Below are 15,920 nucleotides of genomic sequence, written 5' to 3' on the forward strand. Positions count from 1 at the left end.
ACTAGGCTTCCAAATGAATACATGTCTTAAATTTGCTGACAGTTAAATATTTTTAAGCAACCCTTAAGATTTCAACATGCTTGCCTTTTCAATAGTTCTGCCTGATAAGAAGGTCATCTTGGGACATTCTTTATTGTTACAGTGACCATTAACACGAACATTTATCTGCGCGGATAAGGTTCTGAAGCTATTTTAGATCACAGATTTTCCATTCATAAATGGCCACACCAGCTGCTGGAGCAGCAGGCTCTCTTTGGAGCCCGTATACAGAGGGCTGGGTTGCCAGATCACATCAGAAATCCAAGAAAGCAGGGTCAGGGGAGAGCAATCCTTCACAGGGACATGTCCTTCCAGGACTCCTTTGGCTCATCGATCTTCTTCTACTATGCCAATAATTTCATTCAACCTATATGTGGTCCAAGAGTGGCCATAGATTAGACAGCAAGTTTCAACAAAATCTAAATACAATCATTTTTCCATCTAGTCAATCAAGAACTCCTGAGAAAGTTTTCAAGGTCAGCTTCATTGTGGCACAAACATTTTCCTGTCCTATTTAGAGTGTCAAGAAGTTATAGCACTCTTGTTAGTATAAAAATATGCAACCAATTAACAGACATTTCAAGTAATGAAGTTCAAATAAATGGCCTGAGCAGGGTCAGTATTTAGTCAGCTAAAATCTAATGAACAGGTTACACGAAAGGCATTTTAATGCATGCAATGCTCATGAGCATAGATCACACTGTGCACATTACTCAATTCTCAAACAAGCTTGGTTTTGAGCAAGTTGAGAGCATTCAGGCTTAACAATCAGAAGAGAAACAAAACAAAAAACAATCTCAAAACAAAAATTTCACTTCTGGAGAGCTGGTGTTCCAATTAGGGTGATTACCACAGATGCATCACTGACATAAAAACCTTTTTATAGGCTTGTTTTCCCCTCATGAATGTTAACTGACGCATAAAACAAGTTCAATTTTATCAGCTCCCTATAAACACCTATACTCCAAAGCTGCTTACAAAAATCTCACCCACTGAAATTACAGTACTGAGTAAGGTCTCTTAAACTTCTAAACTCAGAGGTCAAAGCTACACATTTTCCATTCAGAAGTAAATTTTTATTTGTCATAGCGCAATAATAATGCATTTTTCTAAACACTTAAGTTCTAGGGTCTTAACTGCCTAGGCAAAGGTCATCTGCACCACCCACTTAAAGGCTTCATTTCTGTTTTTTGGTTTGGTCCATACATCACTATTCCACTCATCTTTCTAAACGGAAACATCATTTGTACCAAAGCTTCAATGGGCCCCCATTTCTACAGAAAAGTCAAAATCAAAGTTTATAAATTACTTGAGCAGAAAAGACTGCAATTTGTTTAGCACTGTCCTTTCAAAGCATCTCAGCACTTATCCACGCTCTCACACAACAGAGTTTAATTTCCTGATGCACCAAACCGAGTCTTCATCTCCAATAAGCTGTGTGTACCTAAGCCAATTATTCATTCTTTAACTGTCTGCCGCGCACTGCTCTAACAGTAACACACACAATAACACTAGACATAAATGCTTATGAAATCACTCTAAAAATCTCATTTACCATTGAAGAAGTACTACGCTACCACTGGTTAAAGCACAGCCTCCACGGTGGAGAAAACATCCATGCTCCATGATCAATTCGTAGGTGCAGCTGGCTGGGCCCCTGTCCTTTTCCTCAGTGCTAGCTGACTCCCTTTCCCAAACCAAACCTGAGGTATCCTTATCCCCAGTTCTTCCTGCCTTCACCAACAAAAGTGGCCCCAAAGTATGGACTCCTGCCTCTGCTCCTCCTTCCCACCTACATCTACTAACACAAACTCTTTATCAGAACTCACTATTTTCTCCTATTCTCTCTGAAAATTTTACCTCACCCCCGTTAAATCCTCCCCACTGGTCAAAAAAATAGCATAACAATAACCAAACTATTCAGTCTCCCATCTCGAAAAAGAAAGAGGGCAGAAGGGAAGTTCTCACTTTGAAGATACAGCTATCTCAGCCACGTCTCAAGAGAAGACCCAGTGCCACCTGCTGCCACCATCCTGTTCTGTGTTCTCCTGTATCCCTTTCCCTCCACCTACGTCAACGGCATCCCCATTCGCTAGAGTCATTTCAGACTTCCCCAACCCTTCTTGTCTTTTCTTCCTTTTGATGGCTCCATTCCAGTGACCTCTGATTCCAGCTGGAGTTGGCCTGCTCAGAGAAGGTCGGAGCAGTCTGACATCATGAAAGCTGTTGCCTTTCCTGGCTTCCACAATCTCTGCCTCCCCTCCCACCCCCGACTACCCATGTGTTCTATACATTCCGGCCTTTCTGAGAGCTTTCCCTACTGTGCATTAACAGGGCAGCCTCTCCCAGGCTCAGCCAGAGACCTCCCAACCTAGATCAAGACAGCTGATGGGAAGCTAGCATAGGAAGCACCATCAGCCTGTGATGCACACAGGCAGCACACAAACGATGCCGAATGGCCCAATGCTGGAGGGGCAGGAGACAGTCATACTTGACTCCATGGGATAGCACAGAACCCACAAAGCCCATTCGTATTCAACCCAAAGTGATCACTGGAAAACCCTGAAGGAGTTTGCTGTGTAAAGGTAACTCTTGTTTCTAGAACACACAAACAAAAAAAGAATACCTTCTACCACAAAGCTATTGCAGTGCTCTGAAGCTGAGGACAGAGGAGCTGCAGCAGCCAGGATGTCACAGGATCTGAGACTAGACAGAGCCTGCAGCACAGTTATACTAAGCCCAAGAGAGAGGAAAAACTGGAAGAAAAAAAAAAAAAAAAAAGGCTCTGAGGGCCTGGCCAGGCTGCAGGAGAAGTGAAGAGTAGTGATAGGCCAGGAAAAGTGACCAGCCATGTGCAAAGTAAGAAATGCCATCCTTTTGTGAGCAAATGGATAACACAATGTGAGAAAAGAATGAGAACAGGTACACTGAAGGATGCCCTAAACATTTGAGAGGAATGCCATTTACAATGTTCATTGTTCCACTTGGTTATCTCCAGCCATTGAAGACGCAGAGAGTCGAGATGCTCAGAGCCCTGCAGAGCAAGCATCACTTTCTGCCAGTGACAGTCACAGCACCGGCTCAGCAATCACTCTCAGGACAACTATCACCGAGGAAGGGTAGTGAAAAGTGCTTCACTTTAAAGCCTTACAGATTACAAGTTTGCCATAGTAATTGCAAACAAATAAATTTAAAATCTAATTAACTTAAAGTTCCAAAGCTCAGTACCGCACATAGTCAGTGCTGACAAGGAGCTTCACCAATTCAGGAGGCCTGCATTGACCCACCACAAGACAAATCATCTATGACTAATTATCCATGGCTCAAAGAATAATCTAGTAATTTACAATTTCCACAATTCATAATATTCTTATTTTAGACTGTATGTTTGAGGATCTTTTCTATATTTCCAACTAAATGTACAGTTACTTTTACATTCCTTACATTACGAGATAAAATTACCTAGAACAGAAAGGCATCGTTTTCTCCAAATATTACACACAGGCCCACTAGAAGATAAAGAAAAATGCTCTGACCTCATCTTTGACCAACTTTTTCAAACACTCCTTTTCGGTGTTTCCACCTTAACCCCCGACTCCCAGAGTTGATCAGCTGGAAGTACACACGTCTCAGAGGACTCCGAGACAAATCATCACAATCCTGCGACGATCCATGAGTCTCACGACCTTCGCTACAGCTGCAGAGCCATGCGTGGTGGCACTCCAACAGCACAAACATGGCCAACCAAAGACCTGCTGGAAGTTTTCTCCAGGACCCTGGCCTTCTGGAGAGAGCAGATCTGTGCCTCATGAAAACCAGAGCACAGAAACACACTCGTCCTGATTACCAAGACGTGGTAATTACAGAGAGTGGCGGCAATTCAAGTCTGCTTTCAGATCTACATTCACTTTAAAGTGTAAACCTGTTTTATTATTTTACTGAATAAACATCATTATTGGAATGTTACTAAGGAAGAAAGTCTGTGGCTTCTCCTCCTTTGCTAAGAGGCTTTACCCTGGCCTACTGCCCCGATGATGGCCCACCTCCTTTACACAGAGGCACTCGGGGTCAACTCAGTCATGATTCTTCTAAGGCTTTAGAAAATGCACAAGAGATTACGAGGTACCGAGGAAAACAAACAATGGATTGTTACAGTACATACATTCTGGTGGAAGTCTGTTCTTTCTAAAAGCAAGTCTCTCAGTTTTCTTTCTGCTTTCTGCCAAACTAAACAGGACTCCGTAAACATACTGACGAACTGGCCTATAGAGCAGAGCGGCCGGAGGCAGGTCCTTGTTGGCTTCATCTTCAATAGAAACAGCAATTTTGATTTCACCCTTTGCATGGAAGAAAGCAGAATAATATTGCACATTTTTCATGTTGCATTTACAATACACTCACAAAAATATACTGTATCAACTCCAGTTAATGACATTGCAATTCCATTCCAAATCAACTGCTTAACAAGCTGCCTGCATCAAGATGTTTAGGAAGAGTCCATTTAGCAGGCTGTGGCCAAAGCATATGCTCAAAAAAATCAAGATAAGATCTACATTATTTTATGTTTAATCCGAAACCAAGAACAAAAGAAAACCATGTAGATGTTCCAAAGTCTTTGAAACCATCTAGACAGATAACATCAGACAATAAACAGAATAGAAAAGACTGAGAACTTGCAAGTTTTATTTGGAGAGTCGGGATGGTCATATGCAATATAATTGATAATTTTCAACGACCTACATGTAAACTGAAGAACTGAGTATCCTGAAAATATAACAATCAAATTTTCTTTACCAGCGTGTCTCACTGCAGGTAAGGACATACATGGCCACTAGGGCAGAAAACAAAAGCACCCCACCTTTTTCACGTCCCAGGGCCAATGCAGCAAGAACCACAACTGACTCAGAATGTGCTGCCAGGAGACAAATAGCTGGCTGTGGCCTATGGCAGCTGAGATTGCTGCCAAAATGCTGCGGTCATCTTTCTCAGGGATCTTACAGCATCAAGATACATCTCAAGATATTGTACAATAAATTTTATTTATTTATACTCGGCATAAAAATGCATTTATGATCTCAATGTCTATTAAGTTAACTGATATGTATGTGTTAAACAATAACTTTGCAACATTTGTTCTTTCAAGTAAATTTAATTTCAAAACTGATCTTTCCCCTTACCCTCTGTACTTTCATATTCATTAATCCAGTGGCTACATGTGTTCTAGCATTCTCATCTAGGGAATATTTTTCTTAATAATATGACGGTTTGTGAGTTCTCTTTATTACCATAAAGATGCATCTCACTGCAAATGTCTTAGCCTGGGCAATTTAATACCAGAGCCATTCAGCTAACAGGAAATAATATGCATTGTTGTATAAACTTTTCCCTGCTAAACTAAAAAAAATTAAGTAGCATTTCAAAATCCGAATAGACAATCATCTCAACCACGGTCATTTTTTATCAGTATTTGCCCTTGAAATTCATGAGAAATAAGGAAGCATGTCAGTACAACTTGCAGCTCTCACATAGATCTAGCCAACTATCCGCGCATCAGATCCAGCAGTGTGGACATAACAGGTGGCTCCTGGGGACCTTACATTCCAAACAGCCTCAGGAAGAGTCAGTGTTGTTTCTTTACATGTTATTTTGAAAGAAGTCTTCCCAAAACTTTGGTTCCTTAAACTTAGCAAAATGCTTTCCCCACAACAATTACTTTTCACTTACCCTTTATAATTTATGTTGAACCTGAAAAATAAAATGTTCACCTTACAACCATAATCTGAAAAGTGATACTATAAATGCATACCCATATCAAATAATATATGAGATTTAGATGAGATTTGGAGGCATTACAACTACAAAATAAATTAAAGGATCTGAGCAAATAGTACTGGCTAAATGTTTTCCATGTCCTTTGATTAATAAAAGTAAGCAATGTCTGGATTAGTCGATTAACAATTGAAGTCCACCTCAGGAGTATTAGGGAACAGGAGTTAACAGTGCATCTCTTGATTCCATTTTACAAACTACAGATAGGTTGTAGAGAATAGACAGAAAAGTCTGATTATATATGGTGGTATAGGTATTGAGAAAAACAGGTTAATAATACATAATAGCAATAAACCAATTCTGCAGGATCAATCTAGTAACTGAGGTAAGTTGTTAAATGTGGGGCTAAAAGTGCCAACAGAAAGACTACAAATCACTGAAGAAATTTAAATACACATAGATACACTCAAGACACCAAGATTAAAAAATAATTGATGCCACACTATATATATATATATATATATATATATATATATATATATATATATATACACTTAAGCATACATTTGATAAGACACTAATAAAGTGAAATTATGACACTATGTAAAACGATAGTTGCATTTTCTGACTATGCACACGTTAACAAAATCCTGCATTCCATCTTTTGCTCTTAGCACTATTAAAACTGCCCTCTATGAGGTCATGAACAAGTTAAAACACATGAAGTACTATGAGCCATTCAAAGGGGGAGACATTATTTTCTAAGCACAAATGATAAAGAAATCAGATATTGTATCTGACATCAGAAGCAAACCTGATGCTACAGCACAAATGTGCTGTAAGAAAATTCTGAAACTGAAATAACATTAAAATTACAAGTCATAAAATAATGTGATGCATTATTTCATTAGATGTATAAAAATATTTTATACTCAACTGAAGAAAAAAGTGAGACTTTTCACAAGTTATTTTAAAACTGTTTTTACAGTTCTAAATATTCATCTTTCATTCAATGTTTAGAAAGGGGAAAGTGAACTTTGTTTCAAGTAGATGAGCACGATAGAAAAACGACTCAGAAAAGGACAGAAGGGCAGAACAGCCATAGGAACGGCCACTCGCCAAGTAACAGAAGCCACTCCAGGGCCCCTTTGGTAATACCTTCGTCAGGACATGGAAGATGTAGGGGTACATCAGCCCCTTCTTGTGCCTATGCTCGGCCACTCTCAGCACCTCAGGTGCAACCGGGGGCAGGGGAGGTGTGGTGATGTCCATGTGATTCCTGGTGGGCATCGACAGGAGGCACGGGATTGGCTGGACAGTGCCCATCTGGCTTCCCTTGCCTTCGGCTAGTTGGCTTCCTGAAGAGGCAGTGGACGAGCCTTCTGCCTAGAGTGCAGAGAGCGGAAGGGAGGAAAACAAGCACGTGTCACGTTTTCATTCACTTGGAATGTGTTAGGTGCCTGTTCACCTGCCAGACACGGAGGGGACACAGATGAGTCCTGTCTTGGAGAGACCGGATTTGGTGCCACCCTAAAGACAGAGGAAAGAGAGAGCACCCTGGCCCAGTCCCTTTTCCTTCAACAGCCTCCCACACTGCACAGCAACAACACCCCTGTGCCACGGGAGAGCGCTGTTACTCCCACTGCTCTGTGTCCCCCTGCGGGTCTTCTATGTTGGGAAGCAGGAGCCTCACTATCTTGTTTGGCTCTTACTTGTCCACCACCCATGTGGTCCATTCCTGTGTTTCTGCTTTTCTCGAATCCTTGCCTAAGATCTCTACACAAACAGGAAAACTAACACTCTGAGAGGCTGTGCAGTTTGAACGCAGTTACACAACCCTAATACGTAGATACGGAATTCTAATTAATCCTGGGCTGACTCTATGCCACAGCTGGTACTTAAACAACAAACAAAAACCCAAACTCAAGCACTCTCTGTAGTCATTATAAAGCCTTAAGTTAATAATTATACACAAGCAAAAATTAAACCAAAACCCCCCAAAAACCTGCTAAGCCACAGATTAATGCCATTAAAAACAATGTCTGATATCCATGGATAATGACATAGAAAAAGGTACATGATACACGGTTAGGTAAAAACCCCCATTCTGTAACAACTACACCCCCAAACATGGAGTGTGCACACATGCAAAGGAAAGGGGCGGGTCCCCAAATTATTAACACAGTGATGGATTGCTGTTGGGCAGCAGAACTAAGGAATGAGAACGGAAGGGAGACACTTTAGCACAGTCTGAACCGCCTGAACAGCTGCCCAAGAGCAATTATTATAGGTATGATAAACTTTATCAGAATGTTGGAAATAAGAACTGCTTGATTGACTTAATGCCACCCTAAAGACATATAAAATTTTGTTTTGAAACAAAGTATATTATTTACAATGGTACATAACTAAGTGCTTAATTTTATCCTTTAAAACACGAAGTGCCAAAATTCATCTTAAGAAGAATAACTCATAGATAATTCACCAGTGTTTTCTACACTCTCCATTCTATAAGAATATGGATGTAAAACAACTCCAAATGCTTTGGAAGGTGCTTTGAAAATAATAGGTATCCACAAAGGATTTTTGTTACTTATTTGCAGAATAGTTATTTGACTTCTTTAGACAAATGTCTGACATTCAGGCAACCCTGCATATTAACCACCAAAACCTTCTAGCAGGAAACCTGTTCCTTCTTGGTAAGCACATGTGGCAGATGTGGCTTTGCAAATTAAAAAGATATTTTTAGAGATCACTATTAACAGGCAGAAGTAGAAGAAAAGTGAGAAGGTCGGGCGTGGTGGCTTATATCTGTAATCCCAGCACTTTGGGAGGCCCAGGTAGGGCCTCCCCAAGATCACTTGAGGTCATGAGTTCGAGACTAGCCTGGCCAACATGGCAAAACCCCATCTCTACTAAAAACACAAAAATTAGCCGGGCGTGGTAGTGCATGCCTGTAATCCCAGCTACCAGGGAGGCTGAGGAAGGAGAATTGCTTGAACCCAGGGGACAGAGGTTTCAGTGAGCTGAGATCACGCCATTGCACTCCAGCCTAGGAGACAGAGCAAGACTGTGTCACACACACACACAAAAATAATAATAATAATAATAATTTAAATTTAAAAAAAAAAAGAGGGTAAGTGAAATTTAGCATCCCCAGTGCTTTCTCAGTGAATCTTCACAAAAACCGACAACAAATGTGGGTTCAGGAAGTTCCTAAGCACCTTGTCCGAGACGATGCAGAGAGTAAACAATGGGGAAATGCATCAGGTGCCCACCATGCAGAGAGACTGGCAGGCTTGGGTATAGCTCTGAACTCTCCCTTCCCCTCTTATCCCCTTCACAAAGGTTTACATGACCCAATTAAAAGAGAGAGAAATCATTTTTCACTAATTGATCACTAATACAAAAGGAGTCAGAACTCAAAAACTAAAAGGCATAGACTTTCTACCTTTGTTTGGTCTCCTGGGTCTCCTCGTGCCTGAGGCTCTGAGTGGCTTCCCGTCTTCTCCCAGCCAATCTTGTTCCCGCTGATATGGCTAAACATAAAATGAACACAATTACTGTCCAATCACTTTCACAAACCGGCTGACAATTATAAGAAGGGCCTGAGCTAAGTCTACAGACTCATAATAATACTACTTTTAAAATAAACATGATGTCGAGAAATAATTCTATTATAGTAATATTTCTTCCTGCTTCAAAAGGGTAGGTGATAACCACATACTATGGAAAAGACATTATCCAACATCTAACTGAGGAGTCACCAGGCAGTTTAGGGATGGTCTGTGATGTGCTTAGCACCATGGAGGACGCAGAGAAAACAAAGGCAAGCCTTGCCTTGGAGGATCAAGATAAAGATAAAGATCAGCATTTAATTGGCAATTATCAGGCAGTAGAAGACTTAAATGTTACCTGCATTGAACACTACACATAACTTATAAATAAATGTAAGGTGACAATACATCGCATAGGGCACTCCAGTCTGTTCATGTGGAGGGGACATTAGAGCTAACACCAGAGGTGACTCAAACCGGAAAATCTGAGAGGCAGGGAAGATACACTCTAGGCAGAGGGAGATGGCACAAACTCGGTGCGTTGACAGAACAAGGAGTTCATGGGAACTTATTTGGAGAACGGCTTTATTTGATGAAGTAGTGAGGAAAAAAAAAAAAGGTAAGGAAAAAAGAGATGAGAAGATGACAGAGCAGCTCAACTTCCAGAACGAGAGAGAGCTGTGCTGTGGCCCCTAACAGTCTGGGAAAACAACGTCACGGATTTAATGAGTACTTTAAAAACCTGAAACAAGACAGACTAGAATGAGTGCTGTGAATTAGCAGCATTTCATAAAGTCTTTGTTCACTTGTAGTATATAAGCCAATGTAAAAGGAGTGGATTACCACAGTCCTCAGGCAAATGTGAAATGCACTGTCCACAGGTAGCAGAGGATGTACAGGGGCTTGAGCAGGGACAGCAGGACGAAGCACAATGTGACCCTGAGGCAGGGACAGTTGTGGCGCTCTGTGCGCTCACCCTTCCAATATAAGGTTCCATGCCCAACAACCTTCTGAAAACTAGTGCTGGCCACAGGGCATGCCAGCATGGGTCAACTGGCCTGCCTTTATAACTGACTCGCATGACTAGCACGAGGTTTTAAGATCAACTAATTCTCCTATCTTCCAATCAACTTCATTTCAGTTCTGTCTTTTAAAAAGGGGGGAGGAAAGCTGCAAAAAAGAGCCCATCATCACATGATAGGGCCTTCCAGCCAAGGACATCGCACACATGCCATGAAAAGTTCACCCACCCTGTTCAACTTCCCAGGTCTTCACAGAGCTTGGAGAAACCACTGCTCTGTGTAAGTTCACTACCTTATGCCCAATCTCAACCTGCAATTTAACAAAACTAGAGAAAACCCCAGCAGTGGCTCAGACACATCAAAAACTAGTTCAGGCATCCCCAGAGTGTGGTGGTCTGTCCCATTGAGAAAGCAGCCACTGACAGTGGAATGTTAGCAGACAATGGAGAAAGGAGGTAGATGAGCACGCTGAAAGGGATGCATCAGCACGCTGGGAGATGCAAGGGGCAATAAATGACCAAATCCTGGTCTAGAAGTACATGGCCACATTGGCACAAACCTTGCTTATCTACCACAGGATGTAAAGAACAATAAGCATTCTCAAAGTGTTGTTAAGCTTAAGACTCACGTGGAATGCTTATTAAGCATGCAGATCCCCAAGCACCCATACCCAGCATATCTGTCCCTAGAGTGTCTGGGGTTCTTGGAGGATAAAAGGATCTAGAGGATCATACACCCAGGATGGTGGGGCAGGGGAGGCCGAGTGTTAGGAAAGTGCCAACCAAGGAGGGGACGCACCTCTCTACTAAAACTGGAGAGCCGAGGCACCATGCCAGCGCCACCTGAGATCACACAGACCCTACATTTGCAAGCCTTAGTGTTGTTCTAGGTAGATTATAAATCTAAAAATAAATGTCATAATGTGAATGCTCATATAACCTAACAATCATACTGTAAAATCTAAAATTCTGCCTGAAAAGCATCTTGACAAGAAACAGTTTTTGAGAAGGCCAATATATTTCAATAGGATAAGGATATTACTTTACAGTTTGAAAAAAAAATTGAATATATGACAAAAGCCTTGCTTTGAAGAACAGATGGATAAAATTTCAGAATACTTCTATATATATTTGTTTCATTTTACACCACTAATAATACCTTAAACTGACACTTGGAACCATTTACATAAACCAGACACTTCACTGACTCACACTGCACTGAGATGCACTGAGACAGGCATCAGCTACAGGGAAGTGGAGTCAGTGACGTGGGCACTGTGCAGGAAGCCTGCGGTGCTCTCACAATCTCATGCCCACCCCCACACTATAAATCTCTAATGATAAAATGATAAAATCCAGGCTCAGAGAGTAGGAATCTACCCACAGTCACAAATGAAGTAGCTGGATTCAAACCCAGACGCATTATTTCAAAGTATTGGCACCTGCTACCACAGCAGAGACGAACTGAGCCTACAGACGGTTTCACACATATGGGAGGGTGCAGCATGCAACCGACAGAAAGGGTGACTCTGGCAAGTCAGCGCAGCAGCTGGGGAAGCCCAGCACTACAGGACGGTGTATCCACAGGCTGTCAGAGAGGTGTGCCAGGCCTCACTTCACTAGGAAAGTTTGGAGCTTCTCCTGTACGATCGCCTGGGAAGATAGCAAACTGTTCTAGTCACTGAATGACTTATTTTCTACATCTTTCAGCAAGTTGGTGAGGCTAGGATGGAAATACACTGGTGTTCGCTTACACCAAGTACACCAGGGTATGTCATGTCACTCATGTTCCGCCTGTCAGGGGTAGAGGGTTTTCATTGATGGAGCAGAAAAGAAAGAGAACGTTAAGTAAAAGCTGACTCCTGTGTCAACAAAGAGCAAAGGCAAATAAAACCAAAATGAAAGAAAACAAATCATTAAACGTAGAAAAGAAAAGATCAAATTCACAGCAGAACTATCTGGCATATATAAATGTTTCATTTCTATCTGCTTCTCAACTCAACAGGGCTGAGAATAGACAGCCAGGAGGGTCTCTGATAGTGTAACAGAGAGGGCCTGGGCCCTGCTGGTGCAGGGAAGCAGGAGGCCTCAGCCTGGTTAGACAGATGCTCAAGAGTTCTTCCGCAGGGCCTTGCCCTGCCAAGTGCTATCTCCCTACAGAAGCACCAGTATCTGGGTGCCCTGACCAGGGAAGCTGTGACAAGAGTCACAGAGACAGACACCCAATAGGTCTAGTCTCCTCATGCCCCTAATTAAGATAACATCACACATTCAGGGTTTTTTCCTTCACACAATGGGTGAGTTTAAAAGGTCAGGAACATTTTTCCATGCAGCAGTCAGATGATAGCTCAAACTTCTTTCACAGGCTTGTCAGGACTTCTCGCTGCCGTAAGAAGCCCCAACTGGTCACGTAGCTGTCCCCTTGCAGCCCACAAGTGAGGGTTTAGAGACACCTCACTGTGTCAACACATCTGTCTTGACAAGATCAATATGAAATGTCAACATAGATCAGTGGATGACTAGAACACAACGTAATGATATAGATCATAATTAATTTTTGTCAACACATAACATTCAGAATCACTTTTATGAGAAGATATTAGAAATGGCACCATGTGTTAAAAAGTCAAAACATGAGAGCCGGGCGCGGTGGCTCAAGCCTGTAATCCCAGCACTTTGGGAGGCCGAGGCGGGTGGATCATGAGGTCAAGAGATCGAGACCATCCTGGTCAACATGGTGAAACCCCGTCTCTACTAAAAATACAAAAAAATTAGCTGGGCATGGTGGCGCGTGCCTGTAATCCCAGCTACTCAGGAGGCTGAGGCAGGAGAATTGCCTGAACCCAGGAGGCGGAGGTTGCGGTGAGCCGAGATCGCGCCATTGCACTCCAGCCTGGGTAACAAGAGCGAAACTCCGTCTCAAAAAAAAAAAGAAAAAAAAAGTCAAAACATAAATACAAAGCATATTATCTGTCTGGAACAAGAGCATAACGATCTGAAAGAAAAAGCTACAGCTACAGTGAAGCCATTCCTTCAGCCCCAAGCCTGCCTACCTACGCATACCTCAGTCACCTGGAGCAGGACACAGTGAAATTCTCTTTGTGAAACACGAAGTTTTTTTTTGAAATGGAGTTGAAAAGGACTGAAAGGAGAAGAAAAACACTCAATACCATCTTCAAGGAAAAGAGGCAGATCAGGTGCATACTTCATGGGATACCAGGTCAAGGGAAGCCAAATAAAATTCTTTAGCTCTTTCACATTAAAAACCAAATCAGTGTTCTGGTTTTCCAGCATACTAATAGTTAATTTTTAAAAAGTAGTGATAGCTACCATTCACTGAGCCTATACATCAGCTGACTTAATTCACAAACAGCTCAGCAAACCTGCCACACACATTTGAATGCTCTGAGGTTCCACAAGCTTCAGGTCACACCACCACCTAGAAATACCAACCAAGAGACTCTGATCTTGGTTCTTGCCAACAGCTGGCTGTCAATGCTACTTACAGAGCATGCTGACACCAAGCAGCCTGTCTTCCTGCGGTTCATCTTTCACAGTCCAGATTGGTCCAGGGAGTACAGGTCATTGGCAAAAATTAACAGAGGAGGGGAACACAAGACTTACGCAAGAGATGCCTCCATAACACCACATGTCAAAATAAATAATAAACGTGGAGATGTTCTGCTCCATAGGGCCTTCTCTCCTCTCACGATACATATAAAAATTCTCAAGCAAATGAAACAAATTTATACGAAGTCACAAGGTGGAAAAAAATTCAGTCTTCCATCTAAACAAGGATTTTTACATATCCATTTTAAAATGTCAGTAATTTTATCCACAAACATTAAACCAATAAAGTGGACATGTACAGATCTTATTAAATAGTAGGTATTAGGTACATATACATATTTATACTTACATACACAAATAAGAATACATACTGAAATAAGTATATTTAGCTGTAAAAGTTATTGTAAAAATCTTATTTTAGCAGATGCAGAGGAAAATAAGGTGCTTGAATATTCACCAATCTTTCAAATATAATTACCTCTCTAGAAGTAAGATCATGGGGCATTCCCTATACTGTATTTTCCAGTGTTTGAATTCTATATAACTTGGTATCAAGATGATAATTAGAAAAAAGATATAAAACGAAGAATTAAAAATTTTAATACAGCAACCTCAGATTTGATTCAAATTCTGCAAGTCCAAATAAATCTATGAAAATAACATAAAATAAACACCTCCACAAGGATTCAGTTGTAATTTTTTTTTTTTTTCTGTTTTTGTTTGTTTGTTTTTTGGAAACAGGATCTCACTCTGTTGCCCAGGATGGAGTGCAGTGGCACGATCTTGGCTCACTACAACCTCCACCTCCCGGGTACAAGCACATACCACCATGTCTAGCTAATTTTTGTATTTTATGATAGAGAAAGGGTTTCACCATGTTGGTCGCAAACCTCTGCTCTCAAGTGATTCGCCCACCTCGGGTTCCGTAAGTGCTAAAATTACAGGCATGAGCCGCGGTGCCCAGCCAACTGTAATTGTTTTGTTTTGTTTTGTTTTGTTTTTGTGATGGAGTATCCCTCTTATCACCCAAGCTGGAGTGCAATGGCACAACCTCAGCTCACCGCAACCTCCGCCTCCCAGGTTCAAGCAATTCTCCTACCTCAGCATCCCAAGTAGCTGGGATTACAGGCCCGGGCTGCCACGCCCATCTAATTTCTTGTATTTTTAGTAGAGACAGGGTTTCACCGTGTTGGCCAGGATGGTCTTGATCTCCTGACCTTGTGATCCACCCGCCTTGGCCTCCCAAAGTGCTGGGGTTACAGGCATGAGCCACCATGCCCGGCCCTAAACTGTAATTCTTGAATTCAACTGAAACAAGATTACAAAGATCTGACAGGTACCAGAAAGGGAAAAAGATAAGAAGGTCATCTTAATTTTAAAAATTTTAACCAAGAATAAAAGCAAGTGTATGCTGAATAAAAGCAAGTGTATGATGCTGTTCTAACAGAAGGAAGTGGAGGAGACATTACTTAGAAAGCCACACGTTTCATTTCTTTTCTTTCTTTCCTTTTTTTTTTATTTTTAAGAGACAGGGGCTCACTCTGTTGCCCAGCTGGACTGCCGTGGTATCATCATGACTCACTACAGCCTCAAACTCCCAGGCTCAAGTGATCCTGCCATCTCAGCCAACCACGTTGCTGGACCCACAGCCGCATGCCACCATATCAGGTTAATTTTTAAATTTTATGTTGCTCAGGCTGGCTTCATGGAATCCCCCTGCCTCAGCCTCTCAAAGTACGGGGATTAAAGCATGAGCCACCGTGCATGGCCCCTTTTTCTTATTTTATTGCTAAACTGTTTTAGGCCTAGAATAACTGCCAGTCCTGATCACCACACAAGACACCAGCTTATTGTCTTCCAAAGGACATGCTAGAAAGAGAGTGTAATGTCTCTGCAAAGTAGCCAATTAAACTTAGAACTGAGCTTCCAACAGGTTCACCTTCAATTTCGTTAGAAAAATACAT

The 15,920-nt window shown here is 41.7% G+C and overlaps 1 protein-coding gene across 5 annotated transcripts in view; it reads right to left on the reverse strand.

The window, feature by feature from the left end:
* LOC101053049 (family with sequence similarity 120 member A) overlaps positions 1–15,920 on the reverse strand; it is a 119,934-nt gene that overhangs the window by 32,553 nt on the left and 71,461 nt on the right. For all 5 annotated transcript variants that reach the window (XM_074395570.1, XM_039474745.2, XM_074395569.1 and 2 more), the window contains exons 8-10: positions 9,260–9,347; positions 6,967–7,194; positions 4,202–4,376 (exon numbers count right to left, since the gene is read on the reverse strand). In XM_074395570.1, the coding sequence (XP_074251671.1) occupies positions 4,202–4,376; positions 6,967–7,194; positions 9,260–9,347 (491 nt within the window). The remainder of the gene's footprint in view (positions 1–4,201; positions 4,377–6,966; positions 7,195–9,259; positions 9,348–15,920) is intronic.

Source organism: Saimiri boliviensis, chromosome 2, assembly GCF_048565385.1.
Source record: "Saimiri boliviensis isolate mSaiBol1 chromosome 2, mSaiBol1.pri, whole genome shotgun sequence".
In the NCBI taxonomy this organism is placed as follows: domain Eukaryota; kingdom Metazoa; phylum Chordata; class Mammalia; order Primates; family Cebidae; genus Saimiri; species Saimiri boliviensis.